Source organism: Hemiscyllium ocellatum, chromosome 6 (genome assembly GCF_020745735.1).
Source record: "Hemiscyllium ocellatum isolate sHemOce1 chromosome 6, sHemOce1.pat.X.cur, whole genome shotgun sequence".
NCBI lineage: Eukaryota > Metazoa > Chordata > Chondrichthyes > Orectolobiformes > Hemiscylliidae > Hemiscyllium > Hemiscyllium ocellatum.
The window spans coordinates 121508905-121534682 of record NC_083406.1 but is presented as its reverse complement, the minus strand read 5'-3'; the positions used below and the strand labels follow the sequence as shown (position 1 = coordinate 121534682).

Below are 25778 nucleotides of genomic sequence, written 5' to 3'. Positions count from 1 at the left end.
CCAGCCCACTTAAACCTGCACATCTTTGGACTGTGGGAGGAAACTGGAGCACCCAGAGGTAGCCCAGGCAGACTCGGGGAGAATGTGCAAACTCCGCACAGTTATTATCAAAGGCTGGAATTGAACCTGGGTCCCAAGCAATGTGAGGCAGCAGTGCTAACCACTGAGCATGCATTCCATAATTCACAGGGTGTAAGGTTCATGTTGAAGTAGCTATTTTGAAGTTTATAACCGGCACAATTTATGCAGGTACAATATCACGGAATTACACATCTAATCTTGGGGTGTTCTGTGCTAACTGATGTCACTTCATTGTGTATACATCACAGACTGACTGAAGGGGAAATCTGGAAGGGTAATGGAGCGTTGCTACATCTATCTCCTTCCTGAAACCATTCAATGTTTTAGCTTCAGTTTTCTGTGGCAGAGAATTCCATGTGCTCCCCACCCTCTGTAACTCTAGCCACAGGTACAGGATGGCTCTGGGTGGGATGCTATTCGGATCCTCGGTGTAGACCCAAAAGGCCAAAGACCAGCTTCTACACTTTCAGTGGATTCTATGAAAACACTCAGCGAGATATTTCTCCTCATCTCAGTCCAACATGACTTACTCTGTATCCTTAGACTGTGACCCCTGGTTCTGACCTCCCCAGTCATTGGGAACATCCCTCCTGCATTTACCCCTGTCTGGTTCTGTTATAATATCAATTTCAAACAGATGGTGGACAGGCCTTGAGGAGACTGGAGCTGAGTTACTAGATGCAGGCTTCCTCGCCTCTGACCTGCTGTTGTAGCCACTGTGTTTATATAACAAGTCAGGATTAATCAGCTGATATTGGAGCACCAGGAGCAGTCAGTTTACACGGTATATTATATTAATTGTATTTAGCAGAGGCTGTGACATCATGTAGATCTGACATTTGTACTGCGTAACACGAATGCTAATTGAAATTGTTGATTTGCCACACTCATAATTAGCCACATTTGAACAGGCCAGACTGCATCCTTCCATCTGCAGGTTTTGGTGTAAGGAACAGCACAAGTGTTGGAAAAGTGAGTACATTTACTTCCTTCTTCGCAGTCATCAAACACTTGCAATCCCAGGATTCATCCCTGTGGAACCCCACTGGTTACAGGTCACTACCCTGAAAAAGAATCCCTTATTCCCAATCCGGCTGTTTCCTACTCAGCAGCCAATTCTCCAACAACGCCAATATTCTGCCTGCAATTCTTATCTTGCGACTGAACCCTTTGTAGGCACATTGTCAAACAACTTCTGGTCGTCTAAACATAACACAGAGAGAGTCGTAAAGTCATAGAGATGTACAGCACAGAAACAGATCTTTCAGTCCAACTTGTCCATCCCAATCAGATATCCTAACCTAATCTAATCCCATTTGCCAGCACTTCATATTCCTGTAAACCCTTCCTATTCATATACCCATCCAGATGTCTTTTAAATGTTGTAATTGTACCAGCCTCCACCACTTCCTTTGGCAACTCATTCCATGCACGTACAGGTTCCCTCTCTATACACTGGTTGAGAATTCTTCGAAAAACTTGAATGAATAAGTTCAACATGATTTCCCTTTCATGAAACCATGCTGACATTATCACTACACTTCGAACCCAGGTCGCTGAAAGTGCAGGCTGATAAAAGTCATAAATATTCAAAAAGTCAGCATCATATGAACTGAGAGATCTCAGATGATTGTGGGGTTTGAGGATATATGGAGTGTGGAAGAACTTTTAAAACAAAGAACGTAGGAGCAGGATGGAGTAACCTATGGCCCCAGGATTGCCCTGGTGCGCCCCTGATCAGTATGCAGGACAAGCTAGAAAAGCAAAACACCCAGGAGTTAAATCAGAGGGTCCACAGAACCTGTAACTAAAGGCAAAATCCTCCTGAGGTCGGAATTGGGAAACAGACACCAAAATTGCTGGAGAAACTCAGCAGATCTGGCAGCATCTGTGAGGATATCGCCCTCAAAACATTAACTCTGCTTCCCTCTCCACGGATGCTGCCAGACCTGCTGGGTTTCTCCAGCAATGTTGGTGTTTCTTTCACAAATCAAAGCTGATGCTTTCATCTTGAATCTCTGTGAGCCCTTTCATTCGTTTGTGAGTAAGGCATGGCCAGGTAGACGTAATGCTGAATTTGTACAAGACACTTGTTGGGCCTCAGCTGGAGGGTTGGGTGGGCGCCATGTTATAGGAAAGATGGGAACGCGTTGGAGAGCGCGGTTCACAGGAATGATTCCAGGGGTGAGAAACCTCCAAGATGAGGATAGATTGACGAAAGTGGGGACTGATCCCCCTGGGAGGGGAGACGGCAGAGAGGACCTTTGATAGAAGTTTTCAAAATCACGAGCTGTAAAAGGAATAAGAATGACAGGAGCGGAGAATTAAAGTGATGTTCAACTGAAGCAAGGATGATGTGAGAAAAATGTTCTTCACTCTGAGGAAGTTAGGGTTTGGAATACACTGCCTGGAAATGTGGGGGAGGCAGTTTTAATTGAGGCTTTCAAGAGGGGTATTGGATGGTTATTTCAACAGAAATGGTGTACAGGGACATTGGGAAAGGCTGGAGATTGGCACAAGATAATAGAAGCAGTGCAGGCATGATGGGCTGAATAGCCTTCTTTTGCATTGTGATAATTCTGTGATTCTGGGATAGAATTGAATCTCCAGCGAGATGCCAAATCAGATTTGATGGCCTTAAAGTGAAAAAAAAAACACTGTACATATTTTTCATCAACCTGTTTAGGGATTTTAAAAATTTATTTGATGGAATTGGGCATCACTGGCTGATCACCATTGATAGCCCATCCCTAGTTACCCCCTTGAGACGGGTGGGGGTGAGCTGCCTTCTTGAATCGCTGCAGTCCATGTGCTGTGGCTTGACCCACAATGTCCCTTGGGGACGGATTTCCAGGATTGTGACCCAATGACAGTGAAGGAACGGCGATATATTTCCAAGTGGGGAGTGGCTCGGAGGGGAACGTGCAGGGGGTGGTGTTCCCATGTACCTTTTGCCCTTGTCCTTCTAGATGGAAGTGGTCGTGGGTTTGGAAGGTGCTGTCTGAGGATCTTTGGTGAATCTCTGCAGGGCATCTTGTGGATGGTACACACTGCTGCTACTGGGCACTGATGGTGGAGGGAGTGGGTGTTTGTGGATGTGGTGCCAATCAAGCGGCTGCTTTGTCCTGGATGGTGTTGAGCTTCTTGAGTGTTGTTGGAGCTGCCCCCATCCAGGCAAGTGGGGAGTATTCCATCACACTCCTGACTTGTGCCTTGTAGATGGTGGGACTGGGTTCGGGGAGTCAGGAGGTGAGTTACTCACCACAGGATTCCTAGTCTTTGACCTGTTCTTGTAGCCACTGTGTTTGCACACATTGGGAACAGGTGTGACTTGAGCCCAAGCTTCCTCACCCAGAGATGGGGACACTACCACTGTGCCAAAGTGCTCAATTTACTGTTTGTACTCACTTTTAAAAGGGATTAACAGAAACTGTGTCTTGGCTATAGAAGGAGTGCCCTGTTGAAGGCTGGGTTGGTAGAATCGATGCCTGTGGGGAGATTGAGTTGGTTAGGGACAAAAGCAGAAATTGCTGGAGAAGCTCAGCAGGTCTGGCAGCACCTGTGGAGAGAGAAACAGAGTTAATGTTTCAAGTCCAGTGAGCTTTCTTTGGACCCGAAACGTTAAGTCTGCTTTCTGTCCACAGATGCTGCCAGACCTGCTGAGTTTCTCCAGCGACTTTGGTTTTTGTTTCCAATCTGAGCATCCACACCTGTTTGGTTTTTGTGTCGTCGGTTAGGATCGTGTTCACTGGGGGTTCGGAAGAATGAGGGGGTATTCTCACCGAAGCCTATAACATTCTAACAGGGTTAGGCAGGTTGGCTGCCGCAAGGATGTTCCCAGTGGTTGGGGGACAGTCCAGACCCAGGGGTCATAGTTTAAGGAAAAGGGGTGAACCTTTTAGGACTGAGCTGAGGAGAAGTGAGTGGAGAGTCTGTGGAATTCTCTGCCCAACGTTGTTGAGGTCAAAATGTTGTGTTTTCAAGAAGGAGTTAGATATAGTTCTTGTGGCTAAAGGGATGAAGGGATATTGGGGAAGGATGGGATGGGGGGAGGGTAAGATGAGGGTACTCAGCTCAATGATCAGCTGTAACCATATTGAGTGGTGCAGCACGCTCGAGGGGTCAAATGGCCTACTCCTGCCCCTGTCTTTTATGTTTCTGTGTGGATGTTTGACCAGGGGATTCTGTTCTGCGTCAATGAATGCAGAGGGATCCACACTACTGTTGGAATTCTTATAGCTGGTGCACTGACAGTGAGCCAGACTGGCATGGGAAACTGCTCCCAACGCAGTTGCTCTGAATCTCCTCGTACTTATTCTGCTTTCTGTTTTTCAGCTGTCGTTTTCTGATTTTGACCAGTCGGAGAAAGATAGTAAATCGATGACATTGAATGACATCACAGCGGTGAGTGTCGCCTGATCTTCCGTGTTTGTCTTGGCATATTTTCTCATGGATTTGTTTACATGTGGGACAGGGGGGCATCTCTAGCTGGGCCGGCATCTACTTCCTAATTCTTACTTTAACTCCCCTTGAGAAGTTGGGGCTGCAGCCCCTGTGCTGTGGGTACACCCACAATGCCCTTAGGGAGGGAATTCCAGGATTTTGACCCAGTGACAGTGAAGGAACATCAATATTCTTTCAAGTCAGGATGGGGAGTGGCTTGGAGGGGAACTTGCAAAGGGTGGTGTTCCCTTGTATCTTCAAGATGATGAAGCTTGCACGTTTGGAAGGTGCTTTGGATCTTGGTGTGACCATGACAAGACAATGGAGTCAAGGCAGGTGGATGGAGTTGAGATCTCCCAATATAGATGAAGGATGGAACAAATTTGATGGGTTGAATGGCCTCCAGGTACACTCATGTTCCCAAAACTAAAGAAGAGATGCAGATGCCCTCAATCAATGGCCATCCTCAACCAATGTCATTGGAAATTGATTACCTGAGCAATACTGCTGTGCTGTGTTAGGCAGCTGGCTGTCGGCAAATTGAGTTTTCAAAAATTCGTTAATGAGATGTGGTCCTTGACCTGGGTTACTTCAGACAAGAGTCAACCAAACATTGTTTGCTGTGGGTCTGGAGTCACATGTAGGCAAGACCAGGTAGGGATGGCAGATTTTCTTTGTGAAAGGGCATTAGTGAGGCAGATGGGAATGTCTAACACTTAACTGGCAGCTGAATGTTCCAGGATACAAATGCTACAGGAAGGATAGAAAGGGAGGCAAGAGAGGAGGGGGAGTGGCATTTTTGATAAGGGATAGCATTACAGCTGTGCTGAGGGAGGATATTCCCGGAAATACATCCAGGGAAGTTATTTGGGTGGAACTGAGAAATAAGAAAGGGTTGATCACATTATTGGGATTGTATTATAGACCCCCAATAGTCAGAGGGAAATTGAGAAACAAACTTGTAAGGAGATCTCAGCTATCTAAGAAAAATAGGGTAGTTATGGTAGGGGATTTTAACTTTCCAAACATTGACTGGGACTGCCATAGTGTTAAAGGTTTAGATGGAGAGGAATTTCTTAAGTGTGTACAAGACAATTTTCTGATTCAGTATGTGGATGTACCTACGAGAGAAGGTGCAAAACTTGACCTACTCTTGGGAAATAAGGCAGGGCAGGTGACTGAGGTGTCAGTGGGGGAGCACTTTGGGACCAGCGACCATAATTCTATTGGATTTAAAATAGTGATGGAAAAGGATAGACCCGATCTAAAAGCTGAAGTTCTAAATTGGAGAAAGGCCAATTTTGATGGTATTAGGCAAGAACTTTCGAAAGCTGATTGGGAGCAGATGTTCGCAGGTAAAGGGACGGTTGGAAAATGTGAACCCTTCAGAAATGAGATAACGAGAATCCAGAGGCAGTATATTCCTGTCAGGGTGAAAGGGAAGGCTGGTAGGTATAGGGAATGCTGGATGACTAAAGAAATTGAGGGTTTGGTTAAGAAAAAGAAGGAAGCATATGTCAGGTATAGACAGGATAGATCGAGTGAATCCTTAGAAGAGTATAAAGGCAGTAGGAGTATACTTAAGAGGGAAATCAGGAGGGCAAAACGGGGACATGAGATAGCATTGGCAAATAGAATTAAGGAGAATCCAAAGGGTTTTTACAAATATATTAAGGACAAAAGGGTAACTAGGGAGAGAATAGGGCCCCTCAAAGATCAGCAAGGCGGCCTTTGTGTGGAGCCGCAGAAAATGGGGGAGACACTAAATGAGTATTTTGCATCAGTATTTACTGTGGAAAAGGATATGGAAGATATAGACTGTAGGGAAATAGATGGTGACATCTTGCGAAATGTCCAGATTACAGAGGAGGAAGTGCTGGATGCCTTGAAACAGGTTAAGGCGGGTGGCACGGTGGCACAGTGGTTAGCACTGCTGCCTCATAGTGCCTGAGACCTGGGTTCAATTCCCGACTCAGGCGACTGACTGTGTGGAGTTTGCACGTTCTCCCCGTGTCTGCGTGGGTTTCCTCCGGGTGCTCCGGTTTCCTCCCACAGTCCAAAGATGTGCGGGTCAGGTGAATTGGCCATGCTAAATTGCCCGTAGTGTTAGGTAAGGTGTACCCGAGAACTCTGTGGGAAGCTAGAGAAGTGATTGCTGGGCCTCTTGCTGAGATATTTGTATCATCGATAGTCACAGGTGAGGTGCTGGAAGACTGGAGGTTGGCTAACATGGTGCCACTGTTTAAGAAGGGTGGTAAGGACAAGCCAGGGAACTATAGACCAGTGAGCCTGACCTCAGTGGTGGGCAAGTTGTTGGAGGGAATCCTGAGGGAAGGATGTACATGTATTTGGAAAGGCAAGGACTGATCATGGATAGTCAACATGGCTTTGTGTGTGGGAAATCATGTCTCACAAACCCGATTGAGTTTTTTGAGGAAGTAACGAAGAGGATTGATAAGGGCAGAGCAGTAGATGTGATCTATATGGACTTCAGTAAGGCGTTCGACAAGGTTCCCCACAGGAGACTGATTAGCAAGGTTAGATCTCACAGAATACAGGGAGAACTAGCCATTTGGATATAGAACTGGCTCAAAGATAGAAGACAGAGGGTGGTGGTGGAGGGTTGTTTTTCAGACTGGAGGCCTGTGACCAGTGGAGTGCCACAAGGATCGGTGCTGGGTTCTCTACTTTTTGTCATTTACATAAATGATTTGGATGCGAGCATATGAGGTACAGTGAGTAAGTTTGCAGATGACACCAAAATTGGAGGTGTAGTGGACAGCAAAGAGGATTACCTCAGATTACAACAGGATCTTGACCAGATGGGCCAATGGGTTGAGAAGTGGCAGATGGAGTTTAATTTAGATAAATGTGTGGTGTTGCATTTTGGGAAAGCAAATCTTAGCAGGGCTAACACACTTAATGGTAAGGTCCTAGGGAGTGTTGCTGAACAAAGAGACCTTGGAGTGCAGATTCATAGCTCCTTGAAAGTGGAGTCGCAGGTAGATAGGATAGTGAAGAAGGCGTTTGGAATGCTTTCCTTTATTGGTTAGAGTATTGAGTACAGGAGTTGGGAGGTCATGTTGCGGCTGTACTGGACATTGGTTAGGCCACTGTTGGAATATTGTGTGCAATTCTGGTCTCCTTCCTATTGGAAAGATGTTGTGAAACTTGACAGGGTTCAGAAGAGGTTTACAAGAATGTTGCCAGGGTTGGAGGATCTAAGCTACAGGGAGAGGCTGAACAGGCTGGGGCTGTTTTCCCGGAGCGTCGGAGGCTTGAGGGATGACCTTATAGAGGTTTAGAAAATTATGAGGGACATGGATAGGGTAAATAGACAAAGTCTTTTCCCTGGGGTGGGGGAGTCCAGAACTAGAGGGCATAGATTTAGGGTGAGAGGGGAAAGATATAAAAGAGGCCCAAGAGGCAACTTTTTCACACAGAACTGGTACAACTGCAACACTTAAGAGGCATTTGGATGGGTATATGAATAGGAAGGGTTTGGAGGGATATGGGCAGGGTGCTGGCAGGTGGGACTAGATTGGGTTGGGATATCTGGTCGGCATGGACGGGTTGGACCGAAGGGTCTGTTTCCATGCTGTACATCTCTATGACTCTAATGAGCTTCTAATTCCAAGTGATTTTTTAATATCTTGTATTTGGACCTGTGTTCTGAGAGGATTAGCCTGCACCTGACTGGACATTTAATTCCGTGATAGTCCCCGACTCCACCATCGGACCGTTGCCTTAGTTATGAGAGTGACTACACTTAAAAAGAGCCTCACTTACAGCATCGTCCTTTGTGACCTACTGTGTTTGAAAAAATCTGTGATAGCAATGGGAGCTGTTTTCTGTCTATGTTCTCTCTTTCTTCCTCAATCTCTCTCTTTTTCTTTTGTACTCATCCACTTTTCCTCACCTTCTTTCTCCCTCTCAATCCCTTTGTAGTCTACCTTTCATTCTCTTTCACTTTTCTCTCTTTGACTTGCTCAATCTCTTCTTTTTTTTTCCTTTCTTTGTCCCTGCCTTGTTTTTATCTCTTTTCCCTTCTCTGTTTCCGTCCTTTTCCATCTCCCATTTTCTTGCGCCCCTCCTCTGCTTTTTGTTTCTCTTCCTTCCTTATTTATTCTCTGTCTTTCTCTCCTTTCTTTTCCCCCTCTGTCACTATAGTTCTTTCTTTCTCTCTCTTTTTCTTTCCTTCTTTCTCTCTCTCATTCTCTTCTTTCTCTACTTCTTCCCCTCTTCTTTCTCTCTTTTTTCTTTATCTCTCTTTCCCTTTTTCCCCCTTTCTCTCTCCCTTTCTTTCTCTCATTCTTTTTCTCCTTTCATCTTTCTCTCATTCTTTTTCTCCGTATTTCTCTCCTTTTTATTTCTTACTCTCTCTCTTTCTTGTCTTTTCTCTCTTTCTAACTTTCTTTCTCTTTTTATTTCATTTCTATCCCTTTTCCCCTGTTTCTCTCTCTCTTTCTCTCTGTGTCTTTCTTTCTTTCATGTTTCTTTCCAATCTTGTTTCAGGAGCAGCACCGTCAGCTCAACGACATCCTAGGGTTTGAGGTTTACTCCATGTTGTGTGTCCCTGTCATCTCTAAAGCAACTGCGCAGGTAGTCGCCATGGGCTGTGCATTTAACAAGCGATCAGGCCATTAGTGAGTACAACGTCGCAATTGAAATGTTTAATGAGGCCTTAAAAAAACACACACATGCAACCAAAACAGTTGGGTTAATTTTTTACAAGCAGTGGAATTGAAAAGCTGGAAGTCGATGACAATATTGTACGTAGCTTGGCCAGAGGCCCCTGGGGAACGACCCCCCCATATTAACAGAAAGGAGGAAGGATCACTGGAGAAGGCTAAGTGCGATCTCCATTCAAACAATGGGGAAAGGGTCACACAAGGTCCCTACTAGCCCCCTCCTTCCAGCCTATTGTGAGTGGCCCACCTCAGGAAGCAGGTACAGGTTTGGAGGAGGCAGTTCAGCTCATTGGGATTATGCTGCACCACAGTTGGCTACCATGGGATAATCTGCCTCCAACCCCTCTACTGAGCCAATCCCTTTATTCCCTGTCAGCCCCACCCCTCCCTACTCCCCCAGCAATATATTTACAAATAATCATTGTACTTAATGCCAGCCTGACACCTGGAGTGGGAATACTGATGGAGGCCATAATGTAGGATAAGGTAATTATACTCTTACAGAAAAGTAAATTAATACAAGGCAGCCAACGTGGCTTTGTCAAGGGCAGATCATGTCTGAAAAATGTAATTGCATTCTTTGAGGAGGTGACACGGGCACTGGATGTTGTACATTCAGACTTTCAGAGAATATTTGACGCGATACAATAGGCAGGTTGATTAGCAAATTAGAAATCTTTGGGATTGATGGGTCCTTGGGAGCTTGGGTTAGAAGTTGGCTGGAGGGTAGGTATCGCTGGGACATTTCTCTGATTGGAGACAAGTTGGAAGTGGTGTTTCCCAGACACCGGTGCTGGGACCCTTGCTTTTTCTGATTTATATAAATGAGTTAGAGATTGAAGGCAAAATCTCTGAATTTGCCGATGACACTGAACTAGGGAGAATAGTGAATTGTGAGGATGATGCTGAGCAACTTTTGTGGACCATCGACAAGTCGGCCAATGGGCAAATTCATGGCAGATGGATTTCAATGCCGAGAAATGTGAGGTGATGCGTTTTGGTGGAAGAAACACAGCGAGATAACACAGGGGAGCATAGGAGCAGAGGGACCTCTGGGTTCATGGTATGATATTCTCTGAAGGTGGCCAGGCAAGTTGAAACAGTTAAGAAGGTTTATAGGATCATTGAGTTTACAAATTGAGGCATAGTGTATAAAAGCGAGGACGTGATGCTACAACTCCACAAATCATTGGTCAGACCACATTTGGAGTATTGTGCTCTGTTCTGGGCATCTAATTAAGGAAGAATGTTACAGTGCGATCAAAGGAGATTTACCAGAATGATCGCATGAATGAGTTAGCTACAAGGAAAGATTAGAGAGACTGAACTTATTCCTGTTTGGAGCAGAGAAGATTAAGAGGTGACCTTATTGAGGTGTTCAACATTATAAATAGGTTTGACAGGGTAAAGGACAACATATTGTTTCCACTGGGTGGTATGTCAGTAACTAGGGGTCACAATGTCAGGATTGTCAACAAGACTGCTAGGAGTAAGATGAGGGGAAATCTCTTCACTTAGGGAGTTCTTAGGATTTGGAACACATTGCCTGGGAAAGGTGGATCCATTGGAGGAAACTGGGTATAGATAGAAAGGGACACAGTTACAGAGTTACAGAATAGGGCTGGAGAGTCAAACTCAGGAGCCAGTGCAGATATGATAGGTCAAATGGCCTTCTGCACTGTAAACTTCTATGATTCAATGTTTCTATATAAGCACCCAATGGAAAAGGATGCAGCAATGTAAGTCAGGGAAACTCAATCGGCCAGAATGGAGCACTGACTTCTAGAACCCCCTCCCAAAAACTCCGTCACTTCTCTATCCAACTTTGAGATAATGCTCTCCAGAGTACAGACAATTTCCTGGGGGATCACAGATTAAGGATATGGGGTAGCCCATTAGGACTGAGATGAGAAGAAATGTCTTCACTCAGAGAGTGGGGAGCCTGGGGATTCTCCAACTTCGAAAGCAGTTGAGACCAAAACATTGAATGTTCTCAAGAAGGAGTTAGATATGGTTCTTAGGGCTAAAGGGTTCAAAGGGTTTGGGGAACAGGAGCCTGTGTTGGATGACCAGCCATGATTATTTTGAATGGTGGAGCAGGCTCGAAGGGCTGAATGGCCGACTCAGTGTTTCAGAAAAACCAAACTCGTTCGAAAAAAGTTGTGTGTGATTTCCTGTGAGTGTTGATTCATGTTAGCAAACTGGTCAACAAACACCCTCAACTCTGGTCAAGGACAGAGTGGAAATAGGGGGTTCTGGGAGGAAGGTCACACTGGGTAACCAGTGTCAGTGACTGGGGGAGGGCTGGGGGATGTGAGATTTATACTCAACCAATGATGGGTGCAATGGAGCATGGTTTGCGGACATGGGATCGCCAACAGTCATTATGGGTATCCCCCTTTTTCTCACTCATTCATTAGATATCGGCGTCACAGGCTGGGCCCCTTTATTGCCCTGTCCCCAGTTGCCCTTGAGAAACATCAAAGATAGGAGCAGGAGTAGGCCATTCGGCCCTTCGAGCCTGCTTCACCATTCAATGTGACCATCACTGACCATTGAGCTCACTACTTCCATCCCGCCCTGACCCCAATATCCCATGATCCCTTTAGTCACAAGAGTGTTCCGACATGGGGTAAACCCCTCTGCTCATTTAAACCTGACACACAGAGGAGCTCACCTTGTGCTGTAATCTGTTACATTTTGAGAGGCAAAGAACTATCCCAGAGGTCACTACTTAAAGTCAAAATTAACAATATTATTCTTTAAGTCTCACAGAGAATATTAAAACCAATTAGTGGGCGGCACGGTGGCACAGTGGTTAGCACTGCTGCCTCACAGCACCAGAGACCCGGGTTCAATTCCACCTCAGGTGACTGTCTGTGTGGAGTTTGCACATTCTCCCCGTGTCTGCGTGGGTTTGGTCCGGTTTCCTCCTAAAAATGTGCAGGTTAGGTGAATTGGCCACGCTAAATTGCCCGTAGTGTTAGGTGAAGGGGTAAATGTAGGGGAATGGGTCTGGGTGAGGGCGGGTCGGTGTGGACTTGTTGGGCCGAAGGGCCTGTTTCCACACTGTAAGTAATCAAAGTTTCACAATCTATTTACAACTCCTTTCTCTTAAACCTATCTTTTACCTCCCACTCTACAATACTAGTCCAATTTTTAAAAAAAGCCCTGATTAAGATTTACAAAACAAAAATCACCTTTAAAACCAGTCAGCTTTGTCGATTCTCCTTTGTGGATGTTCCTGTGTGGATTTTTCTCTTGGTCAGCTTCAATGTTCTGCTGTGTAAACTCCTTATAGACAGGTACCTTTCAGAGAGCTGTTCTGCTAGCAGTCTATTTGTTGGTGTCCTTTGCAGTTCTCCCTCTAATTGTTCAAAATGTCTGGTTTTATAGCTCAAAATGTCGGATCATTTCATTGGTTTGATGTCATCCCAAACAGTAACATTCCAAATCGATTGGGATTTTGGGATCTGGGGCATAATTTAAATGGATTGGTAGAATTTGAATGTTCTTGTTACAGCTATTTGTTTCAACCAAGTGTTACATTTTAGAACATAGAACATAGAAAAATACAGCCCTTCGGCCCTCAATGTTGCACCGACCGAAGCCTACCTAACCTACACTAGCCCAATAACCTCCATATGCTTATCCAATGCCCGCTTGAATGCCCATAAAGAGGGAGAGTCCACCACTGCTACTGGCAGGGCATTCCATGAACTCACAACACGCTGAGTAAAGAATCTACCCCTAACATCTGTCCTATACCAACCTCCCCTTAATTTAAAGCTGTGTCCCCTAGTAACAGCTGACTCCATTAGCGGAAAAAGGTTCTCACTGTCAACCCTATCTAAACCCCTAATCATCTTGTACACCTCTATCAAATCTCCCCTAATCCTTCTTTTCTCCAATGAGAACAGCCCCAAGTGCCTCAGCCTTTCCTCATACGATCTTCCTACCATGCCAGGCAACATCCTGGTAAACCTTCTCTGCACCCGTTCCAGTGCCTCCACATCCTTCCTATAGTATGGTGACCAAAACTGCACACAATACTCCAGATGAGGCCGCACCAGAGTCTTATACAACTGCAACATGACCTCAGGACTCCGGAACTCAATTCCTCTACCAATAAAGCCCAGGACACCATATGCCTTTGTCACAGCACTATTTACCTGGGTGGCAACTTTCAGAGATCTGTGTGCATGGACACCAAGATCCCTCTGCTCATCCACACTACCAAGTAGCCTACCATTAGCCCAGTAATCCATCTTTTTGTTACTCCTACCAAAGTGAATGACTTCACATTTAGCTACATTGAACTCCATTTGCCACCTTTCTGCCCAGCTCTGCAACTTTTCTATATCCCGCTGTAACCTGCCACATCCTTCTTCGCTGTCCACAACTCCACCGACTTTCGTATCATCCACAAACTTGCTCACCCAGCCTTCAAGCCCCGCCTCCAGGTCATTTATAAAAATGACAAACAGCAATGGTCCCAAAACAGATCCTTGCGGAACACCGCTAGTAACTGCACTCCAAGATGAACCTTTATCATCAACTACTATCCTGTGTCTCCTTCCAGCCAGCCAATTCCTAATCCAAACCTCTAATGCACCCTCAATGCCATACTTCCGAATTTTTTGCATTAGCCTACCATGGGGAACCTTATTGAACGCCTTACTAAAATCCATATACACCACATCTACTGCTTTACCCTCGTCCACTTCCTTGGTCACCTTCTCAAAGAACTCAATAAGGTTTGTGAGGCACGACCTGCCCTTCACAAAACCATGCTGACTATCCTTGATCACATTATTCGTATCCAGATGTTCATCAATCCTATCCCTTACAATTCTCTCTAAGACTTTGCCCACAACAGAAGTGAGACTCATCGACCTATAGTTACTGGGGTTATCCCTACTCCCCTTCTTGAACAAGGGAACCACACTTGCTATCCTCCAGTCATCTGGCTCTATTCCTGTAGACAACGAGGACATAAAAATCAAGGCCAATGGCTCTGCTATCTCCTCCCTTGCTTCCCAGAGAATCCTAGGATAAATGCCATCAGGCCCAGAGGACTTATCTATTTTCACCCTTTCCAGAATTTCCAACACCTCTTCCCTACATACCACAAAGCCATCCATTCTAATCACTTGTGACTCAATATTCACATCAGCAACAATGTCCTGTTCCTGAGTGAATACTGATGAAAAGTATCGATTTAGTGTCTCTCCAATCTCCTCCGCCTCCACGCACAACTTCCCACTACTATCCTTGACTGGACCGATACCTATCCTAGTTATCCTTTTATTCCTGACATACCTATAGAAAGCCTTTGGGTTTTCCCTAATCCTACCAACCAAGGACTTTTCATGTCCCCTTCTTGCTGCTCTTAGCTCTCTCTTTAGATCCTTCCTGGCTACCTTGTCAATCGCCCCAACTGAACCTTCACGCCTCATCTTTACATAGGCCGCCCTCTTCCCTTTTACAAGGGATTCCAACTCCTTATTAAACCATGGCTCCCTCACAAGACCCTTTACTCCCTGCCTGACTGGTACATACTTATCAAGGACACCCAATAGTTGCTCCTTGAACAAGCTCCACATATCATTTGTGCCCTTCCCTTGAAGCCTATTTTTCCAATCCACACATCCTAAGTCATGCCTCACCGCATCATAATTTCCCTGCCCCCAGCTATAGCTCTTGCCCTGCAGTGCACACTTATCCCTCTCCATCACTAGCGTAAAAGTCACCGAGTTGTGGTCATTGTCCCCGAAGTGCTCACCTACCTCCAAGTCTAACACCCGGTCTAGTTCATTACCTAGAACCAAATCCAGTATGGCCTCACCTCTTGTTAGCCTGCCTACTTTCACAACCAAGACTCCCGTCCACCCTCTGACGACCCCTTCTCCCGCCTCCAACGCACCCCATCCACCTGGACACCCCGTACTGGCCTCTTACCCGCCCTCGATCTATTTATAGCCAACTGCCGCCGCGACATTAACCGACTCAACCTGTCCACCCCTCTTACCCATTCCAACCTCTCACCCTCAGAACGTGCAGCCCTCCACTCCCTCCGCTCCAATCCCAACCTCACCATCAAACCCGCAGACAAGGGAGGCGCGGTAGTAGTTTGGCGCACTGACCTTTACACCGCTGAGGCCAAACGCCAGCTCGCGGACGCCTCCTCTTATCGCCCCCTCGACCATGACCCCACCTCCCACCACCAAACCATCATCTCCCAGACCATGTATAACCTCATCACCTCAGGGGATCTCCCATCCACCGCCTCCAACCTCATAGTCCCACAACCCCGCACCGCCCGTTTCTACCTCCTGCCCAAAATCCACAAACCTGACTGGCCCGGCCGACCCATTGTCTCAGCCTGCTCCTGCCCCACCGAACTCATCTCCGCATACCTCGACACGGTCCTGTCCCCTTTAGTCCAGGAACTCCCCACCTACGTTCGGGACACCACCCACGCCCTCCACCTCCTCCAGGATGTTCGCTTCCCCGGTCCCCAACGCCTTATTTTCACGATGGACATCCAGTCCCTGTACACCTCCATCCCCCATCACGAAGGACTCAAAGCCCTCCGCTTCTTCCTTTCCCGCCGTACCAACCAGTACCCTTCCACTGACACCCTCCTTCGACTGACTGAACTGGTCCTCACCCTGAATAACTTCTCTTTTCAATCCTCCCACTTCCTCCAAACTAAAGGAGTTGCCATGGGCACCCGCATTGACCCCAGCTATGCCTGCCTCTTCGTAGGATATGTGGAACAGTCCATCTTCCGCAACTACACTGGCACCACCCCCCACCTTTTCCTCCGCTACATCGATGACTGTATCGGCGCTGCCTCGTGCTCCCACGAGGAGGTTGAACAGTTCATCAACTTTACTAACACCTTCCATCCCGACCTCAAATTCACCTGGACTGTCTCAGACTCCTCCGTCCCCTTCCTAGACCTTTCCATTTCTATCTCGGGCGACCGACTCAACACAGACATCTACTATAAACCGACCGACTCCCACAGCTACCTGGACTACACCTCCTCCCACCCTGCCCCCTGTAAAAACTCCATCCCATATTCCCAATTCCTTCGTCTTCGCCGCATCTGCTCCCAGGAGGACCAGTTCCAACACCGCACAGCCCAGATGGCCTCCTTCTTCAAGGACCGCAGATTCCCCCCAAACGTGATCGACGATGCCCTCCACCGCATCTCCTCCACTTCCCGCTCCTCCGCCCTTGAGCCCTGCTCCTCCAACCGCCACCAAGACAGAACCCCACTGGTTCTCACCTACCACCCCACCAACCTCCGTATACAGCGTATCATCCGCCGTCATTTCCGCCAACTCCAAACGGACCCCACCACCAGGGATATATTTCCCTCCCCTCCCCTATCAGCGTTCCGCAAGGACCACTCCCTTCGTGACTCCCTCGTCAGGTCCACACCCCCCACCAACCCAACATCCACTCCCGGCACCTTCCCCTGCAACTGCAGGAAATGTAAAACTTGCGCCCACACCTCCACACTCACTTCCCTCCAAGGCCCCAAGGGATCCTTCCATATCCGCCACAAGTTCACCTGTACCTCCACACACATCAACTATTGCATCCGCTGCACCCAATGTGGCCTCCTCTACATTAGGCAGACGGGCCGCCCACTTGCGGAACGCTTCAGAGAACACCTCTGGGACGCCCGGACCAACCAACCCAACCACCCCGTGGCTCAACACTTTAACTCTCCCTCCCACTCCACCGAGGACATGCAGGTCCTTGGACTCCTCCATCGCCAGGCCATGGCAACACAACGGCTGGAGGAAGAGCGCCTCATCTTCCGCCTGGGAACCCTCCAACCACAAGGGATGAACTCGGATTTCTCCAGTTTCCTCATTTCCCCTCCCCCCACCTTGTCTCAGTCGGTTCCCTCAACTCAGCACCGCCCTCCTAACCTGCAATCTTCTTCCTGACCTCTCCGCCCCCACCCCACTCCGGCCTATCAACCTCAACTTGACCTCCTTCCACCTATCACATCTCCATCGCCCCTCCCCCAAGTCCCTCCTCCCTACCTTTTATCTTAGCCTGCCTGCCACCCTCTCCTCATTCCTGATGAAGGGCTTATGCCCGAAATGTCGAATTTCCTATTCCTTGGATGCTGCCTAACCTGCTGTGCTTTAACTAGCAACACATTTTCAACTGTCTACATATTGTGCCAGGAAGCCCTCCTGCACACATTGGACAAACACCGACCCATCTAACGAACTCAAGCTATAGCTTTCCCAGTCAATATCTGGGAAGTTCAAGTCCCCCATAACAACCACCCTGCTACTTTCACTCTTCTCCTGAATCATCCTTGCAATACTTTCCTCTACGTCTCTCGAACTATTAGGAGGCCTATAGAAAACTCCTGCGCGCTTTTATAAGAAAAAAACCTTCCCAGGTAAGCTAGCGCGACACCAGCTTCCGGGTCCGCTAGGCGCTTAAAAAAACTTTAAATTTTAGCCGCTAAAAAAAACAATAACTGGACTATACCATGACTTAAAAAAAACACCACCAGACAGCCGTTACCTGCTCCGCCGAGAGAGTGAATTTTTACTTTGTTCCAGACGCTCTCTGTTTTCAGTCGGTCTTTGCTAGCTTTTCAACTCTCTTAAAGGTACAGCACACACCTATGCCTTCATAACACCTCCCCCTTAAGAAAAAATGAACCATCATAATGAAAACTTGGCTTCATTTTCTTTCTCTATTCCTTAACCATATTATCATGATATACATATGATTTTAATCTAAGTTCATATTATCTTCTTCCCACACATATATATAACATTATATAGTGTTGTGAAGAAATGGGTGTACTGTATCTTTAAGAAAGTTAAAAGCTAGCAGAACTACCTGACAGCACCAAGTGTTCTGAATAAAGTATAATGTAACATGTGGTCCAGCAGTTTGGGTAGCTGGTTGCCTGGAGATAAAAACAAATTTGAATTAGGCCACTCAGTTTAAATGATATCCAGAAAAAAAACAAACTCAATCCAGTTTGAATTGAGTATATTGATAATATTAAATGCCAATGACACAATCCGATGCTTTGGGATATAAGACAGGGGAAAAAATTGAACAGTTGGAGGAGAACTGCCAAAAGACCAACAGATGTAGGCTGCTAGTGAGAACTCTCTGAGAGGGACCAGACTAGAGAAGGAGTTTGCACAGAGAAAAAGCATCGACACTGACCCAGAGGAAAATACAAAGAGAAGATTCCACCGCTAGCTGGTTGTGAAATTTGCATTTCTCGGTAAATCTTAATCAGAGGTTTTATCCGACGAGGATTATAGAAGGAAAAATAAAAGATAGCTTAGAGGAAGGACTTGAAATTGGTTGTTCGTTAATTATTCTCTGTTATATTTTAAGAAATAAAGTTGTTAGTTTATACTTTAACTAGTTCCTGACCTCTTGAATTTTCAAAGATTACTGCATGGGATAAATCTTTTCTGCGTTGCTGGTTTAAATTAAGCAGGAGGGTTTACCCCTTGTTGTAACAATAGATACCAATCTTATCTATACTTTATCAGTTAAATCCGTGATAATGCATCTGCAATTACATTCTTAAGACCCACAACATGTATGGTGTGTAAATTAAATGTCTATAACATAAGACTCCAATGAAATAGTCTCAGATTCTTGTCTTTAAAGTGTTCTGAGAATGTAAGTGGATTGTGATCCGTGTACACAACTGTCTCTGACACAGTGTTTGTGGCATACACATTAAAATGTTGTAATTCTGGATTCGTGGTACTGAAAGAGCACAGCGGTTCAGGCAGCATCTGGCCCTTCCAGCACCACTAATCTCGAATCTGGTTTCTAGCATCTGCAGTCATTGTTTTTACCTCATTGATTTTAACCCTACTGCGAATCCTCTTGCAAGGATGTCTGCCTTGAAGAAGTTTTCCTCCTCTCTCTACAAGAATCTCAGGGAGTCCCTCTCCCACTGCAACTCCCAGGTCATTTCCTATGCCCTAAAGCTCTTCCTTCAACAGTTTCCTCATTTCCCCTTCCCCCACCTCACCCTAGTTCCAAACGTCCAGCTCAGCACTGTCCCCATGACTTGTCCTACCTGCCTAGCTCCTTTTCCACGTATCCACTCCACCTCCTCCCCCCGACCTATCACCTTCATTCCCTCCCCCATTCACCTATTGTACTCTATGCTACTTTCTCCCCACCCCCACCCTCCTCTCATTTATCTCCCCACCCTTCAGGCTGTCTGCCTGTATTCCTGATGAAGGGCTTTTGCCCGATTTTCCTGCTCCTCGGATGCTGCTTTAAAAAGTCATAAGGCCAGTACCAAACTCAATCGTTCGTTTTCGATTGTGGAGTATTTCTTCTGGATGTTGAGTTTCTTTGAAAAGTAACCAACTGGCAGTTCAATCCCATCGTCATCTTTCTGTAGCAATACAGCCCCAACTCCTATGTCACTAGCACGGAACGGCATTGTTCTGTGCACCCAAACTTTGCGTTCTTCTTCAGCAAATCGGTTAATGGTGTCACTACACCGCTGAAGCTCGGAGCAAATTCCTGCTGGAATCAGCTGAGTCCCAAACATTGAAGCGTCTCTTTCTTCAAAGTTGATTGTGAAAATTCCTCGATGACCTTCACCTTTGCGTTCTACGGGCTTAACCTTCCACGGCCAATGTCTGGTCCCAATATCCTTAACCTTCCATGGCCAATGTCTGGCCCCAATATCCTTAACCTTCCATGGCCAATGTCTGGTCCCAATATCATCACCTCTGCTTTTGCAATTTCAGTTTTGTTGAAGTTCATTTCCAGTTTTGCTTCTCGTAGTCATTTAAAGGGATCTGCCAACTGTACCATGTGATCTCTCCAGGACTTACTAAAGATCACTACGTCGTCCAAATACACTGCACAGTTTGTTAACCCAGCCACAACTCTGTTCATGAGTCTTTGGAATGTGGTGGGTGCGTTCTTCATTCCAAAGGCCATCACTTTAAACTGATACAGCCCATTTGGGGTTACATTTCTTTCGCCAGTAACCACACAGTAAGTCCAACTTGGTGATGTAACTGGCTTGTCCAACTCTATTCATTGGATATGAATCTGATATTGTGATCACGTTGACCTTCTGATAGTCCATGCAGAATCGCTGAGTCCCGTCCAGTTTAGGAACTAAGACGATTGGCAAACTCCACTCGCTCTGGCTTGGTTTGATGATGTCCTCGTTGAGCATGGCCTCCACCTCCATCTGGACCTGTTTGGCTTTGAGAGGATTAAGCCGGTAGGGGTGTTGTTTTATTGGAGCAGTATTCCCTACATCTACTTCATGTTCAATAGCATTAATCCTCCTCATCTGATTCTTACATCTGTCCTCATTCTGCAGTAACAGACCATTCAGCTGTGCTCTATGCTCCTGAGACAGATAGCTTACTAACCTATCCCACTCCTCTTTAGTTTTTGCTTCATACTGTGACTTATTGATGTGGGATCTGGTCACCACACAGTCTGGGAAAATACCAGGATATTTCTGTTTTAACTCCTCAGTTCCTTGGTCTTCCTTGGGCTTCTCCATAACAAGGGGAGCTACTCCCACCTTGGACCCTGCTGGATCATTCTCAAGAACAAACTGAATTCCTGGAACTGACACTCTGTCAATCACTCCCACTGTTACTTCCCCAGTCTTAAGGTGGCACTCTGATCTTACATAGGGGAACGCTACATTTTTGTCAGTCTGTCCCACAAATTACCACACTCTCAGGAAACAGATCAGAAAAAGTGCAATACGTTCATCTCTTCCTATCAGCGACTGGTTAGATCCTGTATCTCTCAAAATGATAACATCTTGACCTTCTCCCCCGTTCTTTCTGAGTAAACTTTACTCACAGCGGCCAATTCTTTACAGAGATCAGCACTAACTCCATACCCAACCCCTGCCCAGGCTGTGCACTCTCTTCAACTTTTGGGGTCTCCTTTACTACCTTCACTCATGACACTCACTTAGCTTCTTTTACCACATCTTTTCCCACAATGCCTTTCTTTAATGACCAGCAACTGTGACTTTGTAGAACATAGAACATAGAACAATACAGCGCAGAACAGGCCCTTCGGCCCTCGATGTTGTGCTGACCTGTGAACTATTCTCAGCTCGTCCCCCTACACTATCCCATCATCATCCATGTGCTCATCGAAGGATTGTTTAAATCCCCCTAATGTGACTGAGTTGACTACATTGGCAGGCAGGGCATTCCACGCCCTTACCACTCTCTGAGTAAAGAACCTGCCTCTGACATCTGTCTTAAATCTATCACCCCTCAGTTTGTAGTTATGCCCCTCGTACAAGCTGACGTCATCATCCGAGGAAAAAGACTCTCACTGTCCACCCTCTCTAATCCTCTGATCATCTTGTATGTCTCTATCAAATCCCCTCTTAGCCTTCTTCTTGCCAATGAAAACAGGTTCAAGTCTCTCAGCCTTTCCCCATAAGACCTTCCCCCAGACCAGGCAACATCCTGGGAAATCTCCTCTGTACCTTTTCCAATGCTTCCACATCCTTCCCGAAATATGGGGACCAGAACTGTACACAATATTCCAAGTGTGGCCATACCAGCATTTTGTACAGTTGCAGCATGATATTGCGGCTCCGGAACTCAATCCCTCTACCAATAAAACGTAACACTTCAAATGCCTTCTTAACAGCACTATCCACCTGGGTGGCAACTTTCAGAGATCTATGTACATGGATCCCAAGATCCCTCTGCATATCCACATGATCAAGAATCTTTCCATTGACCCAGTACTCTGCCTTCCTGTTATTCTTCCCAAAGTGCATCACCTCACATCTATCTGCATTGAACTCCATTTGCCACTTCTCAGCCCAATTCTGCAGTTTATCCAAGTCCCTTTGAACCTGTAACATTCTTCCAAACTGTCCACTACTCCACCGACTTTAGTGTCATCTGCAAACTTACTAACCCATCCCCCTATGCCTGCATCTAAGTCATTTATAAAAATGACAAAAAATAGTGATCCCAAAACAGATCCTTGTGGCACACCACTAGTAACCGGACTCCAGGCTGAATATTTTCCATCAACCCCCACCACTCGCTGCCTTCTTTCAGAAAGCCAGTTTCTAATCCAAACTGCTAAATCACCCTCAATCCCATGCCTCTGCATTTTCTCCAACAGCCTACCCTGTGGAGCCTTATCAAAGGCTTTACTGAAGTCCATGTACCACGTCAGCTGCCCTACCCTCATCCACATGCTTGGTCACCTTCTCAAAAAACTCAATGGGGTTTGTGAGACACGACCTGCCCTTGAGGAAACCATGTTGACTATCTGAAATCAAATTGTTGCTTACTAGATGATTATAAATCCTCTCTCTTATAATCCTTTCCAAAACCTTTCCTACAACAGAAGTAAGCCTCACTGGTCTATAATTACCTGGGTCATCTCTACAGCCCTTCTTGAACAAGGGCACAACATTTGCAATCTTCCAGCCCTCTGGTACCAAACCTGTAGACAATGATGACTCAAATATCAAGGCCAAAGGCTCTGCTATCTCCTCCCTGGCTTCCCAGAGAATCTTCGGATAAATCCCATCCGGCCCAGGGGACTTGTCAACTTTCACTCCTTCTAGAATTGATAACACCTGTTTGTAATTAACCTCGATCTTTTCTCGTCTAATATCTCATACCTCATTCTTCTCCTCTACAATATTCTCCTTTTCCGGAGTGAAAACTGATGAGAAATGTTCATTTAGCACCTCTCCGATCTCCACAGGGTCCACACTCAATTTCCCACTTCTGTCTTTGATTGGCCAGATTCCTACCCTAATCATCCTTATATTCCTCACATACCAATCGAAAGCTTTAGTGTTCTCCTTTATTCTATTTGCTAAAGACTGCTCGTGTCCTCTCTTTGCTCTTCGTAACTCTACCTTTAAATCCTTCCTAGCTGATCTGTAACTCTCCATCACCTCATCTGAACCATCTTGCTTCAGCAACACATAAGCCTCCTGCTTCATAACAAGTGATGCAATTTCTGTTGTAAACCACGGTTATCTTACCTTATCACTTCCTCCCTGCCTGACAGGGACATACCTGTCAAGGACATACAATATCTGTTCCTTAAACCAGCTCCACATTTCCACATATACATTTCCATCCCCCATCACAAAGGCCTCCAAGCCCTCCGCTTTTTCCTCTCCCGCCGACCCAACCAGTACCCTTCCACTGACACCCTCCTTCGACTGACTGAACTGGTCCTCACTCTTAACAACTTCTCCTTCCAATCCTCCCACTTCCTCCAAACTAAAGGAGTTGCCATGGGCACCCGCATGGGCCCCAGCTATGCCTGCCTCTTCGTAGGATATGTGGAACAGTCCATCTTCCGCAGCTACACTGGCACCACCCCCCACCTTTTCCTCCGCTACATCGATGACTGTATCAGCGCTGACTCGTGCTCCCACGAGGAGGTTGAACAGTTCATCAACTTTACTAACACCTTCCACCCCGACCTCAAATTTACCTGGACTGTCTCAGACTCCTCCCTCCCCTTCCTAGACCTCTCCATTTCTATCTCGGGCGACCGACTCAACAGACATTTACTACAAACCGACTGACTCCCACAGCTACCTGGACTACACCTCCTCCCACCCTGCCCCCTGTAAAAACACCATCCTATATTCCCAATTCCTTCGCCTCCGCCGCATCTGCTCCCAGGAGGACCAGTTCCAATACTGAACAACCCAGATAGGCTCCTTCTCCATCGCAAATTCACCTGCACCTCCACAACATCATTTACTGCAGCCGCTGCATCCGATGTGGCTTCCTCTACATTGGGGAGACAGGCCGCCTACTTGCGGAACGTTTCAGAGAACACCTCTGGGACACCCGGACCAACCAACCCAACCGCCCCGTGGCTGAACACTTTAACTCCCCCTCCCACTCCACCGAGGACATGCAGGTTCTTGGACTCCTCTATCGCCAGACCATGGCAACACGACGCCTGGAAGAAGAGCACCTCATCTTCCGCCTAGGAACCCTCCAACCACATGGGATGAATGTAGATTTCTCCAGCCTCCTCATTTCCCCTCCCCCCACCTTATCTCAGTCCCAACCCCCGGATTCAGCACCGCCCCTCTTGACCTGCAATCTTCTTCCTGACCTTTCCGCCCCCACCTCCTCTCCAGCCTATCACCCTCACCCTCACCTCCTTCCACCTATCGCATTCCCAATGCCCCTCCCCCAAATTCCCTCCCCCCATCCTTTATCTCAGCCCGCTTGGCACACCAGCCTCATTCCTGATGAAGGGCATATGCCCGAAATGTCGATTTTCCTGCTCCTCGGATGCTGCCTGACCTGCTGTGTTTTTCCAGCACCACATTTTTCAACTCCACATTTCCATTGTCTGCATCCCCTGCATTTTGCTATCCCATTCTGTGCATCCTAATTCTAGCGTCACCGCATTATAATTGCCTTTGCCCCATCAGTAACTCTTGCCCTGTGGCATGTACCTATCCCTTTCCATCGCTAAACTAAACATAACTGAATTATGGTCACTCTCTCCAAAGTGCTCACCTACAACTAAATCAAACACCTGGCCTGGTTCATTAGCCAGCACCAGATCCAGCATGGCCTCCCCTCTTGTCAGCCCTTCAACATACTGTGTCAGGAAACCCTCCTGTACACATGGGACAAAAACTGATCCATCCGAAGTACTGGAGTTGTAGCATTTCCAGTCAATATTGGGGAAGTTAAAGTCCCCCATAATGCCCACCCTGTTCCCTTTCACTCCTACCCAGAATAATTTTGCTAATCCTCTCTTCCATCTCCCTAGAACTCTGCGGAGGCCTATAAAAACCTCCAAGCAGTGTGACCTCTCCTCTCCTGTTTCTAATCTCAGCCCACACTACCTCATCAAAAGTTCTGTCAGCCACCGTTATACTATCCTTGACTAACAAGGCCACACCTCCCCCTCTTTTACCACCTTGCCTGTTTTTAATGAAAGACCTAAACCCTGGAACCTGCAACATCCATTCCTCACCCTGCTCTATCCATGGTTCTTTTACAATAAGATTGTTAATTAGCTCTTTCTCATTACATAACACTGAATCTAAAACAGCCTGCCCTCTCACCCTCAACATACTGGTCTAGAAAATCATTCCTAACATAGTGCCAGAAACTCTACTCAACAGATCATTCCTGATGAAGGGCTTTTGCCCGAAACGTCGATTTCGCTGCACTTTGGATGCTGCCTGAACTGCTGTGCTCTTCCAGCACCACTGATCCAGAATCTGGTTTCCAGCATCTGCAGGCATTGTTTTTATCAGATTTAGTACACAATTGGTTACCCATACTATGTGTGGATTGAAGTCACCTTTGATGCTTCTCTCATCCCTGATTAACATTATGCCCCACACTATCACTCCTTAGAACTCCACCCAATGTCTAATCTCCCCTGCTGTTTCTTAGCTCCCAAACAGATTCTACACATTGTTCTTCTGACCCTAATCCTGTCTTTTTAATGTACCGATCCCATTCTTTATCAGCACAA

The 25778-nt window shown here is 46.5% G+C and overlaps 1 protein-coding gene across 3 annotated transcripts in view; it reads left to right on the top strand.

Annotated features, from left to right (window-relative positions):
- Positions 1 to 25778, top strand: part of LOC132816569 (cGMP-dependent 3',5'-cyclic phosphodiesterase) — a 312596-nt gene that overhangs the window by 169546 nt on the left and 117272 nt on the right. For all 3 annotated transcript variants that reach the window (XM_060826337.1, XM_060826336.1, XM_060826338.1), the window contains 2 exons: positions 4417 to 4485; positions 9040 to 9170. In XM_060826337.1, the coding sequence (XP_060682320.1) occupies positions 4417 to 4485; positions 9040 to 9170 (200 nt within the window). The remainder of the gene's footprint in view (positions 1 to 4416; positions 4486 to 9039; positions 9171 to 25778) is intronic.